This window comes from Streptopelia decaocto, assembly GCF_964273445.1.
Source record: "Streptopelia decaocto genome assembly, chromosome: 10".
Taxonomy (NCBI): domain Eukaryota; kingdom Metazoa; phylum Chordata; class Aves; order Columbiformes; family Columbidae; genus Streptopelia; species Streptopelia decaocto.
The window spans coordinates 21,316,109-21,338,194 of NC_138665.1; the positions used below are offsets into that span (position 1 = coordinate 21,316,109).

Consider the following 22,086-nt stretch of genomic DNA (forward strand, 5'->3'; position numbering starts at 1 on the left):
CTCGGCTCGGCGCGGCTCGGCTCGGCTCGGCTCGGCTCGGCTCGACTCGGCGCGGCTCGGCTCGGCTCGGCTCGGCTCGACTCGGCGCGGCTCGGCTCGGCTCGGCTCGACTCGGCGCGGCGCGGCTCGGCTCGGCTCGGCTCGGCTCGGCTCGACTCGGCGCGGCTCGGCTCGGCGCAGGCGCAGCGCAGGGAGCGGCGGGCCAGCGGCAGCGGCATGGCGGGCGGTGCGGAGCCGGGCGGGCCCCGCGGCCGGCGGTGCTCGTCCCCGGCCCGCAAGCGGCTCAAGCCGCTGCGGACTGTGGTGGCGTGGAGGGGCCGGGCGGAGTGGGACCAGGTGATGGTGGGGCTGTACTGCGGGGACAGCCGGCTGCAGCAGGAGGCGCTGGACCGCGTCTCGGCCTGGAAGAGTCGGTACGGGCCGCGGACCGCGAGCGGGGCCGCGCTGTGGGGCCGCGGGGCCGCGCTGTGGGGCCGCGGGGCCGCGCTGTGGGGCCGCGGGGCCGCGCTGTGGGGCCGCGGGGCCGCGCTGTGGGGCCGCGGGGCCGCGCTGCCTCCCGGCCGCTGTCCCCGGGCGCCTCGCCTCCCCGGCCGGGCTGTGCGCGGCGGCGGCCGGTGCCGCCGGGCAGCCCCTGTCGGTGGCGGCTCCCCGTGCGGCGCCCCCGGGGGCACAGGCCCTGCGAGCCCGCGGCCGCACGGGCGCGTTTCTCGAGGCAGAGGCCGCGCGGTGCGCACCCGGGGGCCCGAATCGCCTTGTTCTGGTTGTGTTGGTCGGACTGCACCCACACTCAAGACTAGTCTCGGTTTGGCATCTTGTATTGTCTGTATGCTTAGCGTGTCAGTAAGCGCTCATTTAAAATATGCGTAGCAGGAGCCATGTGATCGTGCTGTTCCACATGAAAGCCTTCTGGAAAGATTCTTTGATGCTGTCCTTCTGCATGCTGGTTCTTAAGCTGTTGTGTACCACAGAGCACAAAAAGCAGCAGGAAAGGCACACCTTTTGCAGAGGGACTGTACTCTTGAGAGACCGCTCACCCGCTTTTCCTTCCTCTCCAGGTATGGTCCCAAAATGCCGCTTGCAGTGGATTGCACTGCCGAACTGATTCGCTGCAAGGTCCTGGATTCATCTGGCAGGTTGAAGTCGCATGAGCTCATCCTCTCCTATGGGCTGGCGCTTGTGCGGTAGGAGGACTCCGGGGGCCGGAGGGGGACCTGGGCAGTGGATTGTTCAGCTGTCTGATTTCACTTTGCATCTCTGGGACCACAGGGGGTTTTGTCTCTGGGGTTCCAGGTTTCTTTGCAGCTCTTGGTGGTCATTTGTCTTGTCTGTTACCTGTGTACAGGTTTGTCAACTTGATCACAGAAAGGAAACAGAAGATGGTCAGCATTCCGCTGAGGCAATTAGCCAGAGAGGTAAATGTTTCATAAGAGTTTCTGCATAACTTATGTATATACAGAGAGCATATGCATTGTCTGTTAACACTGGGTGGAGGGAGTAGTGGGGGGTCATTCCTTTGTAACCAAAGTAGTGGATATAGATGCCAGTTCTTTCCAAATGCAAAATTTTAAAGAGGCTTGATGTAACTAGTTCTAAAACTTTGTTCTTTAAAGTCAGATTAAGAGTAAGAAAGGCTGATTTTCATTAAAACATTTTGAATCATGATCAAAAGTCTTGATTTGCATGTAAATAGTCCCACTTGACATATATGCCACACTTCTTTATTTTCCTTAGCTACTGAGATATGGAAGAAGAGCTAAATTCGTGGTTTATAAATTGTAGTCTTTGACAAGCAGATTTTTGTATTAAAAAACCCTTAATCACATTTGCAGGCATTTTCATCTTGTGCCTGTTGCTTGAAGCGAGGTCTGCGGAGGAGGGAAGGGTCACAATGTCACTAGTAGCAGGACCAGCTTGAGTGCTTTTATTGCAGCTGCACTGAGCATCATATCTGGGTCTGAACAGGAAGTTTTGAAAATTAAGAAAAGACAGTATTTGGGACTCTCCTATATATGCAGCCTTGTCTGTGACAATGGTGAATTGATTGTATTTTTTTCTGGGTTTCTAAGAAGGGTGCTGCTTCTCACCATTGAAAACTGATCAAGCTTAAAAACAGAGATCTTGCATAATTTAGGTTGGCTGTCCTTAGGAAAATTGCAAAAAAATTGCACGCAACCTAGAGTGTGTATGATTTGTGTATTATATATGATATGGTTTGTATCTTTGATACACAAACTGTCATCCAGAATATTTCATCGGTTTAAATATAATTTAACTGCCGCTCAGTATCTTGCTAAATTACACACAGCACCTCTGTCTAAAAAGACATCTGCTGTCGCAAGTAACATTGAAGAACTTTACCTGTAACATCCCAAGTCTGTGCGGCCGCGAGGCCAGAGGGAGGAGGGCTGGAGGGGCTCTCAGCCCTGTGTGCCGGGGCCGGGGCTGCGGTGCAGGAGCCGCCCGAAGAGGCAGCGGTGCTGCAGCCTGGCAGCGTGCACAGGGAGCCGGGTGACGCGGCGGCTGTTCTTGCAGGTGGACATCCCCATCTGGGTGGTGGATCTCCGCCATGAGCTGACCCACGGGAAGCTGCCGCACCTGGCTCTGTGCCGCAGGGGTGAGTGCTGCTGGCGGTGCCGCGGGCGCTGGGGGAGCACCGCCACCGTTCTGGGGGGCGTGGGACGCGCCGTGGGCTGGTCCTGGCGGGGACAGCATGGAGTGAGGCACTGGGGGGTTTGTCACTGGCCCGGGGGGACAGCTGAGCTGTGTGCGGTGGCTCCAGCCCCTGGTGCGTCACAGGGCAGGTGCTCAGAGACTTTCCTTCCCTTGAAAAAAATACTGGAAACAATAGTTCAGCCCTCTTGCTTCCTTATAGCACAGGAAGTTCATCTTGGGAAGGAGGTAAATACTTTTCCTGATGGTTTAGAGACTCCTGAGACTTAAAAAAAATCCCATTTAGGAAGAAATGCAGTAGGTACTGCAAGTCTGAATCACCAGCTCTTGGCATTTGAAGGAATTCCTGGGAATTTGGGGTTAAGCACTGAGGAGCCAGTTAAACAACCTTCGTCAGGGTCCTTAGACTGAGCTGGATACTGAAAACAGTGATGGGAGAAAAGGGGTTTTCTTTACATTCTAACATATGCCTAATGTCGTCTCTGCACAAAAAATTAATGTTACTATTATAGACACCATGTTGGTCATGGTGACACTAAAGAATTGACTCATTTTCTTATCAGAACTCTCCTGCTGGGACTTAATTTCTGCTTAAATGTGGCCTAACTTGAAGGAGGTGCAGCACTATAGCAGTGTCCAGTCCTTTTTGTTGCCAAAAAGGCAGTGGGTGGGTGTTACCAGGCCCGTGATGTGGGAAACCACGGTGGATCTGTGGATTCCCTGAAGGAGGGTATGGGAACAGAAATTAGCCTTGAAGATATTAAGGTCTACGCATGAGAAAGATGGGAGTAAAGGAGTATCTGGAGGTATTAAGGTGTACCTGTGAGAGAGAAGGGAGTAAAAGAGTAACATTGACAATAGCAAAATGAGCCAATGAGATGTTACTATTGCAGCCTGTAACCAATAGCAAAAAGACACATGAACTGGTAAAGACTACATAAAAGGGCGTTTGTGGCAATAAATGGAGACTGCTGTTTGTATTTAAGCATTTGGTCTATGTCATTTGTCCGTCTCAACCGTGACACCATGATAACAGGTTGTAGGGGGCTTTTTGTTGTGTTATTTAAAAAAAAACCTCATTCACTTTTTAATGGAATTGTATGTGATTTCAGGGTTTGTAACTTGTCAGCGGCATTTCTTTTCACAATGCAGGTTAGCAATGTGCCACCTGTATGTTTTTTTTTTTTTAATAACAAAGAAAACATCCCTGAGAGGAGAATGTTTTCTGTTCTCCCTTAGGTTGTGATGTTGTGTTGGAATGGCTACGAAAGACGTATTGGAGTCGTCAGCTGGGCAATAACTTGTGTGAAGAAAGCGAGGACGAGGACGAGGAGCCGGAGGGGGTGGAAGCAAATGCCGAGCTGGACAGTGATGCGTGGGAGATTCAAACCCCACAGCATGAGGCCTGTCAGAAACACAAGGAATTCCATGGTAAGTGTCCCTAGAACAACGGCAGATACAAGGATTAGATCTGTCTCGTGCTAGAGAAAGCAGTTTGAAAGTGTCATCTTCCAGCCCTGAGTGCATACAGATTTACCTTCAGCTCAGGTTTTGGGATTCCTCTTTGGACCTTGCTGGGTTCTTGGGGTGACTGACTTTTTTGGTGTTAGCTCGCTGAATTTGTAGCATAAAACCGTTTACTGCAATTGATTATGCAGTTCCTAATTAGCAGCAACGCTTATACTGGAAGGGTTTAGGACCAAACATTATAAAAATTAGTTGTAGTGTCTAATCAGCCACAGGTTTGTTACTGAGGCCACTACTGACAGAGGTGACTGTGGTCCCTCTGTAGCCCTCAAAACTGTCGATTCATATCTAGAGCCAGAGCAGGACAAAGGCAGCTCATCAAGTTTCAAAATACTTTGTAGGTGGACAGAAAAATCATAAGCTGTCAATTGTATTAAATAAAAGAACCACGGGTAACTCTACCTGGACATCATCTAAGATATGAAGTGCAAAACTGGGAAAACTTTGGTAAATTGTTCCAGTGGCTGCTTTTCCATCACCAGAAGTCTTTGAACCAAAAATACGGAGCTTTTCTCAAAAGCGGGTTTCTGGTTTGAATGACTGGCTGGTGGGCTTGGGCATTCAGACTGGATGGCTCTTCTGCAAGGCACATCAGGTATCGAACAGTACCTCAGACAGTAAAAACAATTAGTCGTATATTTTTCTGACAAAATACGGCATGTTTATGGGGAGTTATTCCCCCAACAGATGACAGCAGCCCAGTCCAAGGTCCAGAGATTGTGCAGAAGTCCTGAAGTGACCCTTATTGCTCTCTGGAAAGTCACACTAAGTGATTATAATGATCTTTCTGCCTTTGGGATCTATGGATTTCTTGCAAGTCTTTTCTAGATTCCTTTATAACAGACTAATACGTAGATACAGTAGCTATGATCTAGAAGATATTAGCTAATTTGTTGTGCGCTTTGAGTTTAATACAGAATTTATTATAACAATCCAAACGGAGAGGCAGTACTAAACTTCAGAAGGCAGCAGCACTTAAGCACTTCTCTTGTAAGAGAGAATGTCTGGTGCGACTTCGTGGAGGAGATCCAAGCACGTGCTATTCCTTCCTCTCTCTAAAAAAAAAACCACCCCACCGCAGTTGCCAAAAGAGAGAACCACAGAATAATACAGTAGATTCTGTGGTTTATGTGTCCGGAGTAATGGAATGGCAATGGTGTGTCAGTCCTACAGTTCAAATGCATCTGAAGTTTTATCTGGCCGATACTGGGTGGGTGGGCATCCTGATAGCCGGTGACAGTGACACCTGAATGGCAAAGTGTTTTGAAAGATGGTGCTGTTTCAGGTACAGTAAAAGTGGTCAACACGTAGAGAAAAGACATTTCATGCAGATGGTAAATTCGGGTTTCGCGAAGTCCGAGAAGCATACTGTTGGTTTGCAAACAGCCACAGTGCAGTTGGAATAGATTCAGAATGCAAGTATAAGGAATACAAATACATGTCAGAACATGAACTGCCAATAGGAACAATTTCTTCTAAGCTGATCTATTGAGGCATTTTTTGCATCTTCTGGATTTATTGAACTTGCTTGTCTTTGGCTGCTGTTAGTGATAAAATACTGAACTCCTGCATCAATCTCACTTGATAAAATTAATGTTGCCGGCAGAGTCTGGAAGCTATGGGAGTCATCAGTGTTGTCTGAATCAGGATTTATTACTTCATTTGACTGATGTCTTCCTTGAGTGCATAATTGGCAGAACAAAGCAGCTTGCCCAGGTACAGAATTCTCTTTTATAGTTGATCCATTCCCTGTTTAAACTATCTATTTATGTTTATTTCCAGAAAAAGTCAGAGATGTACTGATATCCTACAAGAATGAGCAGTTTCGGGTAAGTGCAGTCTGATCATCAGCACATTGTGTTCTTCCCCGTCCCTGCTTGGGGCACTAAGTCCGCGGAGCTGGTGCTCGTGGACAGGCCTCGTTTGAAATGCCTGAGCAGGACTCGGGTGCCGTGCCAGGAGTTTATTTCATTTAACTGTAGGGATCCCTTTTTTCTCCCTTTAGCATCCTCCCCAGTCAGAATCTGTCCAGAAGTGTCGGTGATACAGAAGGGATATCTTATCAGTGCTTCAGAGTCATCTGCATAACAGTGTAACTGTACAGTCTCTGATACAGATACTTCTCTAGCTATTTTGTTAACTACTTATTATACTTAAAAATTTATGTAAATTTGTAAGGCGTAATCTAAGATAAAATAAGCTTTGTGATGGGGACTGTGGACTTTCTTGTCTGATTATTTGTATAGGTAGGCTACAGGTTCTTCAGTCACTTTAGGTCATGTGTTTATACTTGATTTGTTGTTAAAGTCTCTTTTGCATGCAGTGGTAGCTTTGCAGATGCAGGTGAAGAGAGCTAATCACAGTCATGAAAACCACACCTTGGTTTTCCATTCTCATTTTACATTACATTCCTACCTGATAGGAAAAATAATTTATTTTCTCTCAGTAGTTACTGTCTTCCACAAAGAATCTGCTAGATACTTGGTGATGTAACGTGCTTCATACCAGTATTTTATAGAAGGTGGTGAGGATAGAATTGTTACTTGCGTAGGTTGTGAGCAGAAGTAGAAGACATGTTTTGCCCTACTGGACAGACCCAGATAATGTATAAATCAAACCAAGAAATCACTGGCTTTCACATGAGTACTAACCTTCCATATTCTCTCTTCCATTCTTGGTACAACCTGGTAGTCTGGTTTGTGTGTTGCTTCCACTCATCAGATGCTCTCAGCATCTCAGGTTGCTTAGATGGCTGTGTCGATTTGACGTTTTGATTTCCTGTATGCATAACATGACTGGCAAAACTGTGTCCTAAGTAGGAAGCCTCATCCCCACCCCACATGTGAAGTTAATGATTCAAAATCTGTCCTGGTTTGTGCTGAAGTCAAGGAGGGCAAGGTTTAGAACCAGAACGAGCACGTCAGGACTGTGATGCCTTGGTGACACTGCCTTTTTAATGCAGTCCTTTTCGAAGTACGACATTGTTTATATTAATTTTTAATATGCTGCTAGGAAGGGGAACTTTAGTGAGTATTTGAAGTGCTATTGATGAAATACATGTGGCATATGCATATTCTCTTCATAGAAATGACTTTCTGTTCACCACGAGCATATTTGCCATTAATGTTTGGATTTTTCCTTCCTGCAGGTTATGCAGACTGTGCAGTCTGTGTCGAAGTCTCGAGAGCTGTGGTCCGATTCCTCTTCAGAAGTGGAGTGGATTCTGGCTCAGATCAAAGACCTCGTGCAAGAGAACAGGTACATCTGTGATAAGGAGCTGAGGTGAAGTGTAGGTTGCAGAGCTGGGCTTGTAGACCTGTTGCACTGCATTTCACCGTATTGTTCCACTGGTCATGGTGAAAGCAGTTGGTTGATTTCCTCAGCTTCTTTGAGGACTGAGTTGTTAATCTCTGTCCTATGAGGAGAGGCTGAGGGGTCTGGGGTTATTTATCCTGGAGAGCAGGAGGCTGAGGAGAGACATTCTTGCCCTCTGCAACTGCCTGAGGAGGCTGGAGCATGGAGGGGGTTGGTCTCTTCTCCCCAGTAGCAAGTGATAGGATGAGACAAAACGGCCTCAAGTTGCACCAGGGGAGGTTTAGGTTGGATATTAGGAAAAAATTTTCACGGAAAGAGTTGTCAGGCACTGGAACAGGCTGCCCAGGCAAGTGGTGGAATCACCATCCCTGGAGGGGTTTAAAAGACGTGCAGGTGAGGTGCTTAGTGACATGCTTTAGTGGACTTGGCTGTGTTAGGTTAACTGTTGGACTCTATAATCTTACAGGTATTTTCCAACCAAAATGATTATGTGATTCTTCAGAAATTCAATAAAAGCTCTGCCCTCTGTAGCTGCTGCTCCTGATCCATTCTCAACCATGACATTTGTTCGAGAAGATGAATATTATTATGCTACCAAAGCAGCAATGAGTGTGCAAGTGCTTATAATGAAGTCACTTTTACTTCAACCCCACAAGCTTTAAACATATGGCTGTGTGTTTGTGTTTATGTAAGTGAACACAGAGGTTCCTAGAAGTTGTTTTTTGAGTACCATAGTGGTAATTGCTTCTGCTTTGCTTCATATCTGTCCTGAAGTGCTGCAGCTGTTTACTGTTCCGTCCTGTGGAGTCTGTTGTGTATCACAAATGCAGCTGGGCTGGCGCTGCCCCAGGGGCCTCTCTGGTACAAGCGGCGGTTTGGAATCCGGAGGCGTAAGTGGCATTAATGAGACTCTGCTTGCTCTAGGGAGGCTGTGGCTGAAGCTCTTCTCAGCGATGGCTTTCTCATCCCCAAGATGGAATGTCTGAAGATGCTCAATATCAAGTATGAAGGTTAGTGATTTGGTCACAACCATAGCTATTGTTGTATGCAAGTTGGTTCAGGTTTTTCCTTTTCTCATTATATTGAAAACTGTAATTCTCTGTGTATTTTTCATATATCTGGGTCTTTAAACATCTTTTGGCCTCTTCTCCAGACCACTTTATGGCCACGCTTAGCTGCTGTTATTAGGTGATTCTCCCTCCATGGAAGAGCTCTGCAGCACTGAATGCTGCCTGGCCAAACCGTCTCCTGAAGTTTTCATCTCTGCCCTTATCTGCCATAGTTACTGATTTCTCTAGTTTCTTTTCTGCATTGAAAATTTGAAGCAAATCTACGGTGTTGGGTTTTGGTTTTTTTTAGCCTTGTTCACCAGTTGCATCTTAGCTCCGTGCTGCTGCCCGTACACATGGAGCTGCATGGATGTTCTGCAAGAGGCTTAGATACCTAGAGGCAATGAAAATTAATAATTTGTATGTTTCCCTGGGAGCTCTTTGAAACAACAGCCAAAGAACTTTCCAAGACAGATCCTCACATTTCTGTGATTATATAACAGTAGTAAAAATTTAGGAGTTTTTTGACTCTGTGTTGCTTTGCTCAATGGGCTTTCTTTGGGCAGTATGTTTTTAGACAGAATAGTTCTTCATTACATGTGAAATAAGCTGAGACTAGGAAGGGATTAGGAAAACAGGTAGATTTTCCTGCAGTTTACCATGTTATTAGATCAGGCATTGTATTTTTTACTTTCATTGAGCTGTTGTGTTAATTATCAATTTGCTGCTTATTTTACTTCCCTAGCATAAGAAAAGAATAGTTCCGGGTTCAGTGGGGATCCTCGGAAGCCCCCTCGAACCAGTGATCTCAGAACAAGCTGCTTAAGTTTGGAAAACATGTCATACCTGTGAGAAAAGAGAAATTATAAACCAGAGATTCTGGGCTTATCTTTTTTTTTTTTTATTGCAGCAAATAAAGAGGTATGGCAGTTCAGAATTCCCCAGACGTTTTACTGCTTTTGGCAGCCTTTGCTCACAGGCCTCCTTTCCCGAAGTTTTACACAGACCCTAATAGAGAAAATGTTCATGGAGCTAAAGGAATGTTCTGACTCTTCAGAGCTGCGGCCCCAGTTCCTGATCAACTGGATTTCTGAGCTGCTGACTGGCATTGCCAAAGTGAACGCTGGTGAGCACGTCTGCAATTCCTGCGTGTAAAACAATGAGAGTCTTTTCTGTACTGTTGCGAAAATTGGGAGAGTGTTGTGAGCTTTAGATGGAAAGCACAATAACCTAGTTATTACATTTTAGCATTTGAACATAGAGCTTTTATTTTTGCATTTCTTAAACTTTTCAGCCTGCAGCTTCTGTATGTCATGCATTTCTTAGCACAAAATTGGAATTGTTACTGACAACTTTGCTGCAGCCTCCTCAGGATAGGAAAAGCCCATCTCTCCCACGAAAGATCGGGCCCTGAAGTGCCGTTTTTTTCCAGATATATAGTAGTTGTAGCAAATAACAGTAGCAGATAACAAATAAATATGTTATATGCAACCTGTTAGGAGTGCCCTGTTCCCAGTTATTTCCTCACTTAACAGAAGCCTGTGTTTACAAGACGCGTCGTCTTGCCGGCCTTTTTTAATCCCGTCACAGGATTTTCATGCCTTCTAAACTTAGACAAAAGTAGTAAGTAATATTTTGTTTTCTGTTCCTAACTCTTTAGAACTGTTTAAACTGGCAAACTGAGTGTTTCACTCCAGGAACAGAGGCATAGAAGAGCTTTACTTACTTGAAACGTGTCACAGGAACTCTGTTAACGGGACTCTAATACTGCAATATAGTGTATCCCTGAGGAGGTTTCCAGCTGGTTGGTTTTGCACCAGGATTTTTCCAGTCTCTGTGGCGGCTGCAGGTCCATGTTTGATGCTCAGTCAGTGCTGAGCACGTCTGTTATGTACCCGGATCCCAAATGGCCGCAGTTCCCAGCTGCTCAGTCTACTCATTGCGGCGCTGTGAGGCTCCAGGAGCAGTGTACTATATATATATATTTATATTTTTATATATATCTGGGACAATACTGTCCAGGCACAGCTGTGGCTGTGCTGTCTGGGCTGGCGTGCGCTGAACCAGCCGGGGGCGCCTGCTCTGTGGTCACGCCTGGTGGGGCTGGCCCGATGTGGTGGCAGGTCCCTTCAGCACACTGGATGTGTTTGGTCATTACATCTGGTCTCGGGCTTGGAATGCCAGCCTGTTTGAGGATGAGTGTTCCAGTAAAAATGCAAAGGGATAAAGAGCATATCTTTAATGAGTTTTGAGTACCTTGTTGTCTCTCTTGTCTTCTTTCAAGCGAAGAAAAAACAACAGTCTAACAAGCAGGTGTCTGGGAAGGACCTGTTCCTCCACAAAGTTCCTTTGCAGTGGATAAGACTGACGGATAACTGCTTGGAAGCTCCCTGCTGGGCAACCCCACACCTTCTGCAGCTGTAAGTGTCACCCTGTGGCGCAGACAAGGGCAGCAGATGGTGCTGTGGAACCGCTCCGGCCCCTCCCGTATGATGCACTGGGTTACAGCAGCATTCGCTCCCCTTTGCATCTAGTAGAGATGGGGGCAGGTGCATAGAAAGCCCTGCTTGTTGCTTCTCACCTCCCCATTGATTCTACAAAGACAAGACTGAGGATAATTTAAAAGGATCCCACCTTCAAAATGAAAGCGGATATTATCTGGGGAGGTGTTAAAGAAGCGACCTGGTCAGAAGAAAAGTGACTTGGTAGCAGTCACATTGCAGTGACTTGCTTATAGAGTCACGTTTAGCACAAGTGGTAACTTTTTCACATGAAAACAGCAAAGCGGGAGTTCAGTTAGAAGTGTCCCGAGTCTTTAATCACAAACAGGAGTATCCTGGCATCCACCCACCAGGGAATAATCAGATTGGCCTCTTAGGAGATATATGGGTGAGCTGTCCTGGAGCAAATGCACACATAAAATTCTGTTCAGCTTGATAAACCCTCATCTGGAATCTTTTTTGCTTCTAAGACTTCTGTGTTGGCCTTTTCCTTTCTAGGATACTCACAATCATGAGACCTCGCTTGTCACGTTCTTCACGGAAGAACCTTCTCTATCTCGCTTCTGTTTACACGGAAGGGGCTGGCCCCTTGTCTTGCACAGGCCTCTCTTCAGACTGCGGTGAACAGCCAGTTTACACTATTGAGAGCTTACAGTGGAGGGCCAAGCAAGAAAATCAGGTTAAAAATCAAGGGCAGACTGTAGAGAAACAAGAAGATGTACTGGAGAGAAATGACGATGTAGAGGAGGTGGAGGAGGAAGAAGAGATGGTGACCGAAACAAATCCTTTGGAAGGACTTGCTCATCCTGGTAACGTGGTGGCTCTGGCTGAGAAGAGGGCAGCGCTGCAGGGGTCCGCCTGGCAGGTCACTGCAGGTAAACCTGACTTTGTAAGGCTTAGACAACCTTTGTCACTGGCAAATGTTATTCGAAATACAAAGGCATCTCAGCCCGTTGGGCCTGGCCAGAATTGGAAGTGTGCTTCAAAATGATCTAAGTGCCAAATCACTGAAAACTCTGCTTTTTTCCAGTCTTCTGTTTATGTGCAGGAGTCATCTCTCTTAAATACTTAGAATACTGTGAGTGCTTTTTCCAGGAGTGTTACTACCTCATTACATTTCATAGCAGGCTTTTCCAAACTGTTTAAAACTTCAGTGTATCCAGTTGGTGGGGCAGCATATATGCCAGCTGTAAATGGCAAGAAGAATACGGACATTTCTTCTGTTTGTCAGACCCGGGGGAGCCGGAAGGCCCAGTTTGGCGGTGCCGGAAAGCACCAGTCACGTGCGCTAAGTTCCACGCTCCAGGAAGATTGCTCTGTGACAGGTGGGAGGCAGAAGAAAGGAGTGAGGCAAGTTTTATAGGGAATAAACAGTACACCCGCTGTTTCATTGGCTTTATTATGGTAGCTGTACTTTCTTGTTGCGGTGGAGGGTTCTGTGGCTAAGGAGATTTTGGGTGACTGATTTATGGAGAGACTTGAAGACAGGAGGAGGAGGTTGGTGGAGTGGAGGTGGAGGAAAACTGATGTTTAAAGGAAGAACAGCAGCCATTAGAACACAATGAACTCTTATACCCCACTCACAGGGAAGTTTTCCCAGGTCAAAAAAAACCCAACCAGTCTGCCTGAGCAGCTTGGCTTAGTTGTGCTGATGTGAGCAGCTTGGCTTAGTTGTGCTGATGTGAGCAGCTTGTTAGAGCTGGGTGGTTTGAGAACAAGCAACATTGTCCTCTGCTTCAGTGACTTTGCTTCAGATCAAGCGAGGCTTTCAGTGAAGGAACAGGCATTATGACCTGAACCACCTCATTTTTGTGAAGATTCTGTTTATGTCATTGTTTGTGGTTAAACTTAATTTCTGTTTGAATAACGTCTGTGTTATCATCCTTAAACAACTGGAAACTATAGCCAGTAGGTACATACAAACCCATGACAACATGTGGGATATCAGCTGTTTACTGGGTTACTCCCCAAAGAGAGGTCTTAGCCTATTAAAGATATATAATGGTGTTTGTCTTACAGCTGTGTTGGATGTTACCAAATGCCATTTCTGCCCATTTTTTAGTTGTAAAATTAAAACACTTAGAAAGCACTCTCCTATGTGAAGATTTTTGTGTTCTAGTAAATGCCCAGGAATGGTCTAAAAGGAAAAACCAATACACCTGTTGGTGCTTTAGGATGGTGCTTGGGCTTTTGAGCAGGTACCAGGTACACAAAGCAAATCGGTTTCAGGCAAAGAGAAGGAAGAGGCCAAGCTGTATGTGGACAGCAGGGGTCTCAGTGCGTGTGGTTGTTGCTGGCTCGCTGGAGTGGAGTCCCTTGTCTTCTGAAGGCTTCTGGTTGCTGCTCATTGCTGAGCTCCTATCAAGCTTTGCAGAAACAAGTGTTCTGCCATCAAGAAAGCACATGGACTTAAGAAATCTTACTGTCAATACAATTACACAAAATAATTTGTATCTTTAGTTAGATGTGAAATAAGAATGAGATTTAAAGAGGGATTTCCGTATTGGGAACTGCCTTTGAAATTTTGGCACCACAATAACAAAGGGCTGGGCTCTCTGATGTTACCAGTTGTGGTGGATGGTTTCCCATTGTGCAGTTTCTGGTCCCCACTGGAAGCCAAATTCAACAGATATGAAATCCTGGAGAGGAAATAGCAATAGGTGCTCGTAAAACCAAACAGCAAAATTTCCAAGACATTGTCATATTCTTCTTGGCCATTTAATCCCATCCCACCTGTCAGTGTTTATTGGTTACTTAGGTTTCTCCAGCCTTATCCTCCTGTACGTTGGTGGGTTCGGTTCCCCGGTTGCTGTGCAGCGGGCGGTCTCAGCAAGCCGTGAGAAGCTGCTCGGTCTTGCTGCAGGAATGAGCTGCTGATGCTGAGCTGCTGTTTCTGTCTTCATCTGGGTACAAACGGTCTTTCCATTTACAGAAGTATGCAGAGTGACGTTCTAAAATTAATGTATATAAGTCAATGTATGTGTTTCAAACAAAAGTATGCTTAAAAGAGGAAGGTAAATATGAAGCATTGTTCTGGAATACTGTGGGGTTTCTTTTAAAGGTTATTGTTTCACAGTGGTTTGGATGAGATGCACTGTGTAGAGTGCATGATGTTACAAGACTCACATGTGTCCCTGTTGTCTCACATACTACTGAGACTTTCTTTGGAAGAGATAGTAAGGTTAGAAATAAAGTTACTTAAAACTATAGTTCAAACTTTTGTGGAGTGCCTGGGATTGTTTGTTTTTGCTGAGCGGCTGAGTTGCATGAGACAGTATTTGTGGACTCGGGGGGAGCTTTGAAAATCTCTGGGGAGCTCAGACTTCTTGTTTCTGTACTGTTTTTCCCCAGATGAAGTGCAGTGGAAAGACTTCCCTCTTGGGAAGCTCCCAGGTCAGACAGATGACCCTGATGGTCTCATGTTGGACAATTATTCCATGATGTCTCTGCTCGATCAGCCGGCGAGAGATGAGTGGAAAACACCCAGTACAAGGTGAGTGATGCTGTGATGCCCCTGATCCATGAAACACATTTGTCTCTCTGTGCCTTGTACTATATAATGCGAACAAGGATGGTATTTCCTCTTTACTTCTGTTTGACTAAATAGTTTGACCCAAGTATCTGCTGCGATCTTTAATACTAATATTAATACTAACTGTGCTTCTCACAGATTTTTCAAGTAATGTGTGTGTTTGGAAGGACTTTTGCAGGGATAGTGTAATAGCAGAACAGCCTGTTCTTCAGACTGTGCTGACAACCTTCAGTGTTCTCTGATGCTGTTAGTGCGGTACAGTCTGCTGATCCCTTAGAATTACTAGTCTGGAAGTGCAGAATTTTTAAAATAAGCTGCTGAGAGCTGATGCGGAATCTGCCTGCTGATGCACTGGGGTGAATAAGGGGAAGAACTGTGGCCTTGCAATTAAAGTGCTCAGGACTAGAAGCCTTGGGAGGCTGACGCTGGTCTCCCCAGTTGGGTTTCCCAGACTAGCTGGTCCGGTGTGGGAAGGAGGACTCATTCTGAAATGCCGAAGCACTTTGAGGTGCGTTGGTGGGAAAGCCCGAAGATGAGGAGGGACAGTATCCACAGGAAGGGGGCTGACTGCAGTTTGCTTTTGTAACACCTGAGGGAGGAATTTCTCCTTGGTATTGAAGTTTGGTGCTTGCAGCTGCTTTGTGACGCTCAGTTGTTGCAGTGAGTTATGGGAAGCAGTTCAGGTCTCAGTAGTATTACAGCACTGGCAAAAGCAGTAGAGTGTTAGGATTAAATGGTGACTTGGTAAAGCTTCCAGTCTGTCCCTGACTTATATCACCTCTTGTGACTTCAGAATAAATGTGATCTAATTATTTGGATTTGGAGGACACGTAAGGATTGTTGGAAGGAGTTTTGAGAGGTAAAACTTGTTAGGATTTTTGTAACTCTGTTTAATGTCAAAAGTGGGTAAGATTTCTGTTTTTCCAAAGCTTGCTTTCCATATTGTGCTTCAAGAGCAAAGTGTCGCAGTGTCATTACAATGGAAGCTGGAACTGTGATTCTGGGAGTTACGATGTCTGTAAAGGTGATTTGAGATCCTTGCTTGAAAAGTCTGCAAAGATGCATGTGTAAAGGATCTTAAGAAAAAACCCCAAACACAAACCAAACACCCACACGCCAACAGGTGCTTCCAAACACCAGGCTGACATTTGGCTCGGCAAGTTTCTAATCCACAAACCGCTGGCAGGTGGCTGGGAACGCTGGTCCTGTGTGCCGACTCAGGTATCTGGAGACAGGCAACTCAGACCTTTGGTCTCAGCTAGTGCAAGTGTTTTTCTATACTGGAACCGATGTACAGCTAAATCTGGACCCCAACAGCATGATGCATGCTCTGGAAGATCTCCTAGGATGCATTTATCCCACCTTCTTCCTGAATGTTAATAGTTCAGGAAATACTCATGGCTGTCTTTTAAAAGGCCTCTTTCTCATAACAGACTCATCGGGGTATTTTTCTCTCCTCCATGCTGTGAAAAGCTTTGGAAAGTCAGATTTGTACTTGGTCATAAAGAATGCATAGCTGTAGAGTCAGTCTATTTTAATAAAAAAAAGAGAAAAAATATTTATACTGCTAATTAGATACTGAAATGGCTTCTCATAGTTACAAATGAACTATTTTCTTATTTGTGAGCTGTTCTTTGGAAACGCTGTTGGGTGTTTTTGCACAGGCGCGCTGTTACTGATCCGTACTCTCGGTGATGTTCTCTAGGTTTTGCTTTCTAGGACCTGTTCATGAATCAGTTGCTCTCCACAGATTACAGCCTGGCAGGAGCCCAAGGGAAAAAGCTCAGAAAGAAACGTGAGGAAAACCTGTAGCTGTGCCTGGAAACAGTCCAAGTTTCGTCAGGAGTGTTAAAGCAGCAGCTTGTTCATTCCTCATTCCCTTGCACAGCAGCTCCTCCGTGTGCCCCGGGCCGTGTGGCACCGGGAGCCGTGTCTGACTTGCCCGGGGCAGAGGAACAGGTTTTCTTGGCTACTTCTCACATGTTCTTCCGCATAGAAATGTTGCCGCTGTCTTGCAGCTCTGTGGGTTTTGTGCCTCCCCCTCAAAGGCGTTTTTGAGGGGCTGTTCCAGAAGGGCTGTTCCAGAAGGGCTGTTTGCTGTTCACCTGTGCTTTCATCCTGCCCTGCACAGCCGCTCTGCCGGGCTCGCGGTGGCTGCTGCGCTGGGGTGTGAGGGATCCTGAGAATTTGGTGCTGTCCTTCGAAAATACTCATAAGATGCTCGGAAAAAGCATCTGCAGCATAGGCAATGGGACACGTCCTTCCTAAAAGCCATGGCCATCTTCTCTCCGACTCCACTGCTGCTTTGTTGGCTTTGCGAGGCCCCTGCCTACAGCCAGTTATTCCGGTGCTGAACATTGGCAAAAGACATCAGGTTTTTTGGTGTGTAGCTTGAAGTTGCTGTTTAAATGAAACTTTTCAAACATCTCCGTCATCTTTGCAGAAATTCTTTTCTGTCTGCAGAGGTTTTTGGTTTTGTTTAACATGAGGTAAGCTCCTGTAAAGCTTGGATACTTCGGAACTGCTTCTTCCTCCCTGATCCCAAGGACAGAGCTCTGTTGTGCGGTTTCTGGTGTGTGCTGTGTATGTGCGTTGTCAGAGTTTGTGTTCAGTGTTGCTGTGGCAACCTCTGAAACTTTGAATAGCTGCTGTCATCCTCGGGCAGACATTTTGGGTTTTTTGTGATAGGCTTATGTGCTTTTTGTTCACTCCAGCGCCCGTTTTCCCTGGCAGCAGGGGCGGATTTGGCAAACGACGGCTTGGCCGGAGAGTTTCTGAGGCTGGAGGTGCTGCCGCGCAGTTCTTTAGGGGTTGCCGCAAGCGGGTGCACTGACCGTGCAGAAATGGGACTCACCAGTTAATGGTCATGGGTAATGACTGGATTTTGTTGTCCTAAGGACGAGATGGATAAAGAGGTGAGAGGGATGGCTAATGTGTGCTGAAGGGTAAGATGGTGAGTAGCCATGGAATATATTCTGATCCTGGAGGATGCTATTTTGGAGCTCGGAGTGCATGAGCGTAAGGAACAGAGAAACTGAAAAATATGCACAAGACAACTGTATTTTCCCTTTTTCTCCTTCACAGTGTCAGATACCAGGTTTCAAGTGGATCCTTTTGTTTTATTGATGAAATTTAACTTTTCATATGTTCTCCAAGTGTTCTTTAAGCCTTGTGTTTGACAGCACCTGATGTCTGGGAACAGTATATAAATCACAGAATCATTTTGGTTGGAAGAGACCCTTGAGATCGAGTCCAACCATTAAGCTGACACTGGCACTACCCCTGTCCCTGAGAACCTCGTTCATACGTCTGTTGGACCCTCCAGGGACGGTGACTCCACCACTGCCCTGGGCAGCCCAACCACCCTTTTTTTCCCAGGTGCAAGAGCTCAGACTTGTCCCTGTTGAACTTCCTCAGGTTGTTCTCAGCCCGCTCTTGCAGCCTGTCCGGTCGTCCTGCACCACCTGGCTGTCCCTCCCACAGTGGCCACTTAGTTTGGTGTCTGTGACAGCCTTGATGTGCCACCCATCCTTTGCAAAACATATATGTTATGCTTTAAACAGACGGGTTTTGCAACTTTGGAGATTCTTCCTTGTTCCTTTGTGTGCTGTGTTAGCAAGCTGTGTAAATGCATCATTGTCTGTGGATCTCCTGCGACTCAGCCCTAACTGGGTAACTTCTGCAAGAATGAGCCACCTTGTAGAATAAGAAATGACTCAGCAGGCTGCGGGTGTCCCCACAAAACAGCTTCCCGCAGAGCCCTGGTAAGTGTGCTGGTCTCTGTGGCCCTTGTCCAGCCCTTGGAACGGCTCGTTTCCACATGCAGGATGTGCGGTCGTTGCAGTGGTTGTAGCTTTGACTGTTCTCGTGTCTGCTGCTTGCTGAGTTTCCATCGCACCTGGTCACTTGTGTTCCTGCCTGCAGAGGACAGGTGAAGGTTCAGATGAAAACTGTTGTGTGGTTATTTCTGAAGTTATGTCTCCCTCACAATTGTTAGGAACTGGTGACCTTTCATTTGGTTTGTGCTTTGGTACCGTTGTCACGTTAGGATTGTTGCCTCTCTTGAGCAAATTGATTAAAAACTAAGGACATTCCAGCAGGTAAATGATCAGAGCTAAAAATGAGAAATGACATTTTGGTTTGGAAATCAAACTTGTTAGCAAGTTTAAAGTGCTGTTCAAAGTTACTCTGCTGATGTGAGCTTCTGAGTCACCTGTCTGCTTATGTGCTTTATTTCTGTTCCTGTGGCAGCTCTGCGGAACTGAATATCCCTGGGTCAGGACTGTTATGGACCCAGAACGACTTCCATAAAATAAAGAGTGGCCTCCAGCTTTTCTAAGACAGGAGAGTGCTCTGCAGCTTCGGTATCGCACAAGGTGAGTGGCATGGAAGAACTGGTCATGGTGATGGGGAAATAGGCACTCCAGGATATATTTCTTTTAATGAAGATATACTGATTTAGATTTTTACATGTAAAATCAGTATTTTATAAAGCTTGTGTGTTTTAAGTTCCACGTGTAGTAGCCATTGTCTTGCTTAACCATGGTCATGAACTTTTAGCTCTAGTTGATATTTGTCAAATGCAGTTTGAGTACTTCAGAACACGTCAGTGTTCCTCTTTTTTTCTTCCTGTGGTTAAAAGTACAGCTGGCTAAAGGCAAACCTTCCTTCTGGATCCTGCTTTTCCTTTTTCTCTCAGGTCCTCGTTAACTGGACTGTGGAGCCCTTCGTATTGCAGTGACGCCAATATTGTCCTGTATGATTTTCCAGGATGAGACTGTGCTGCGGTTTTCTCTAACTAGGATTCCATACGGAGCTTCGGGGATCAAGCTGAGTTATAACATGGATGAACACACTGTAGGGCAGTAAATACCATCAAAAATGTTTTTCTCACCATTTTTTTCAAGTGCTAGTTTGAGGACACTATGTGTTTGCTGTTATTTCTGTTAGGATTTTGCTAAGGTTGGTAACTAACACTGTGGTCCTCACTGGAGCTGCTGTGATTCCTGCAGAAATGGACTCGAGTACCTTCTTGGACAGTTGCTGAGAAAAGAAGACTTCCAGCTAGTTTTTCCTAAATTTGGTTTTTCTGTGTTAAAGGTTCTCAGAACTTGGAGGTTTTTGCAATTACCCATCAAAACCAGGAGTTTAAGCGTATCTTTATCGCAGGACTCCGCAGGAAGGATTTGCTGGAGCGTACTTTTCCAGAGCCTGTCTCGGCAGTCTGATAACCGGCGCTATTGCAGACGGACGAAGGCAGGAGCCGGTGCAGCGCTGTGAAATGGAGTCTCTAGTTCTTTGGAGCTGCTGCCGACAGGATGAGCTGATGTTCTGATCAAAGAGGTGCAGCTCGGCTGCAGCTGACACTGGAGAGCACTGAAGTGCAAGTTAGAACAGCAATTTCATGGATGCCTTGGGCTGGCTCTCACAGAAAGGCTTAGTTAAATGTCCATAATATAACTATTATTTCTTTGTTCTGTTTTTTTGTCATCCTGCTCTACTGCAGCTACTCTTTACCAGACAGCCCAAAGTTGTTTAAAATGGAAGATACCTTGTATTTCCTTCTCTAAAAACAAGCAGTGCTAATGCGGAAGAACACAAACTTCTCTTTCTCTTAGGAGGGATTTTTCATGTAAGCCCTTCCCCTCTCTGGTATTTTTAGAAATTTTTCCTTTTACCCAGCAGTTCCTCAGGAAATTTTGAGGGAAGAGGATTTGTTCTTTTATCACTGTATTGGGTAGAGTATGAAATTACTTAAATAATTGTCTTTGGTACTTCTGAGTCTGCCACTGCAAACATAACAGTTCAAAAAGGAAAGAGTGATGCTGGTAAAATACTGTGTTACATAGAATTTTTTTGCCCTTCAGTAAAAGTTTACTTAGTAAAATTTGTTTGTTTTCAACGTGCTAACTCTGTACTTTGCCTGAAGCTCATTCTGTGGGAGCAGGAGCGGCAACAGTGGTGTTTTCCTAAATTACTTGATTTTTCCTTCTTGAGATTGCTCTCTCCTGTACATTTTGGGGCTCTTGCCTAAGGAGGGTTACAAAATAAAAAGCTAGAAACAAATAATCCAATCTGTTTTATTAAATAAGCACGTTTGTGTATATATATAAAAAGTATAACATTTCATATTATTAAATAATTGTGCAAACCTTTTACACAGAGTGGGGGCAAACAGGTAATAGCCTATATCTTTCTCTTAGATTCTTCTCTCAATTAGTTTAATACATTTACAAATTTTAAATACCACAGACCAAAATCATAGTGTATAATAGCTCTTCAAAGGCTAATTAAACTCTGGCATGAGAACACTGTAAGTGACGGTGCACTTGTGCTTTTCCAGCCGAAATGTTGCGAGAAATACAGGTCCTAAGGCCCTGTCCCCCAGACAGGCTGCGGGCACAAAGGAGCATTAGAGCTGAACGCTCACCACGGAAATCGGTGACAGGTCCATGACCTGACTGCTCCAAGTCCTGCGGGACATTCCAGCTCCGCGGAGATAAGTCTCACAGAAATGATTTAGCATGGAGTTTTAAAATGACCGTGGTCAAGATCTGTCCCCCGAAATGTTCCTGTAGCGATCTGGTGCGCGTCACTGGTACACACGCCTGGTCACCAAGGGGTTTCAACTGAATTATCTGGACAGATCTTTTGCATGTTCTGACCTTATCACTAAGAACTTCAGAATGACAAAATTCATAATTTGAGGCAAACTGGCTTTAAAGCATGAAGGGGGCACTCACCTGGAGAGATGTCTGGTTTGGTTGGTTCTTAATTAGGACCCTCCTGCTTGTTCTAAGCAACCACACCCACATGGTCCGTTTTACACAAGCTCAGACTCACGTTACTAGTGAATGAATGACATGCAGCAGCAACCAGAGCAGCACATGCTTATTACTGCAGAGATTTACGAATACCACATACTGGTTTAACATCTGTTTTCACTCATTTTGTCATTAAGACTTACATTATATTTGGGTCAACCAAAAAAACCCAAAGAGATTTATAAAATTTTACAACAATTAAACAGTAATGTTTAATTCTACAAATGAGTAAAGCCAACCACTGCAGCTCAATACAACACCAACAGGACTAACAGTAGTGAAATCATCTGTATGCACAATTTAATATATTACTGACATGTAATTCTTACAAAAAGTTCAATAACTTAGACAGACGTCCCATAAAGCATTTGTTTTGATTCATGAATGTAAAGTTACACACTTGTACGCGACAAATCATGTGAAAGTAACAGAGCTAAAGGTGAAAGCTCAGGAATCTGCCCTGGCCCCAGCCAAGCCCTGAGCTCTGCTGCCCACCTCCCCGGGGCAGCAGCCCAGGACTGCACCTTCCCACTTCTTGTTGCTCATCCAGAACTGTAATTTCATGGATTTTATTAAAATATAGTTTCTAGAACTGTTCTTTTACAGTTTTAAAAACATTTAAATACTATGCTCTCAAAAAGAGCATTCATACAAAGTCTTGTATTTAC

The 22,086-nt window shown here is 45.4% G+C and overlaps 1 protein-coding gene across 4 annotated transcripts; it reads left to right on the forward strand.

The window, feature by feature from the left end:
* Window positions 1-169: 169 nt before the first annotated feature.
* LAS1L (LAS1 like ribosome biogenesis factor) lies at window positions 170-20,663 on the forward strand. Of its 4 annotated transcripts, none has more exons than XM_082061577.1 (14): window positions 170-413; window positions 1,056-1,181; window positions 1,343-1,412; window positions 2,533-2,614; window positions 3,910-4,101; window positions 5,980-6,026; window positions 7,346-7,455; window positions 8,437-8,522; window positions 9,472-9,687; window positions 10,846-10,981; window positions 11,561-11,937; window positions 14,414-14,555; window positions 18,846-18,970; window positions 19,294-20,663. In XM_082061577.1, exons 1-13 carry the CDS (start codon window positions 217-219, stop codon window positions 18,931-18,933), a joined length of 1,869 nt encoding a protein of 622 aa, XP_081917703.1. In that variant the 5' UTR covers window positions 170-216; the 3' UTR covers window positions 18,934-18,970; window positions 19,294-20,663. The 4 variants fall into 4 exon arrangements, with proteins under 4 accessions (XP_081917703.1, XP_081917704.1, XP_081917705.1 ...); XM_082061578.1 differs by having other exon boundaries at window positions 19,545-20,663; XM_082061579.1 differs by having other exon boundaries at window positions 19,695-20,663.
* The last annotated feature ends 1,423 nt before the right edge of the window (window positions 20,664-22,086 follow it).

What these genes read in the sequence shown, in the direction of transcription:
- LAS1L (XM_082061577.1), top strand. Translation starts at nt 217, where the DNA reads ATGGCGGGCGGTGCGGAGCCGGGCGGGCCCCGCGGCCGGCGGTGCTCG. An exon ending in GAAACACAAGGAATTCCATG is followed by an intron (nt 4,102 to 5,979) that starts GTAAGTGTCCCT and finishes GTTTATTTCCAG; the next exon opens with AAAAAGTCAGAGATGTACTG. An exon ending in TGGAAAACACCCAGTACAAG is followed by an intron (nt 14,556 to 18,845) that starts GTGAGTGATGCT and finishes TTCCTGTGGCAG; the next exon opens with CTCTGCGGAACTGAATATCC.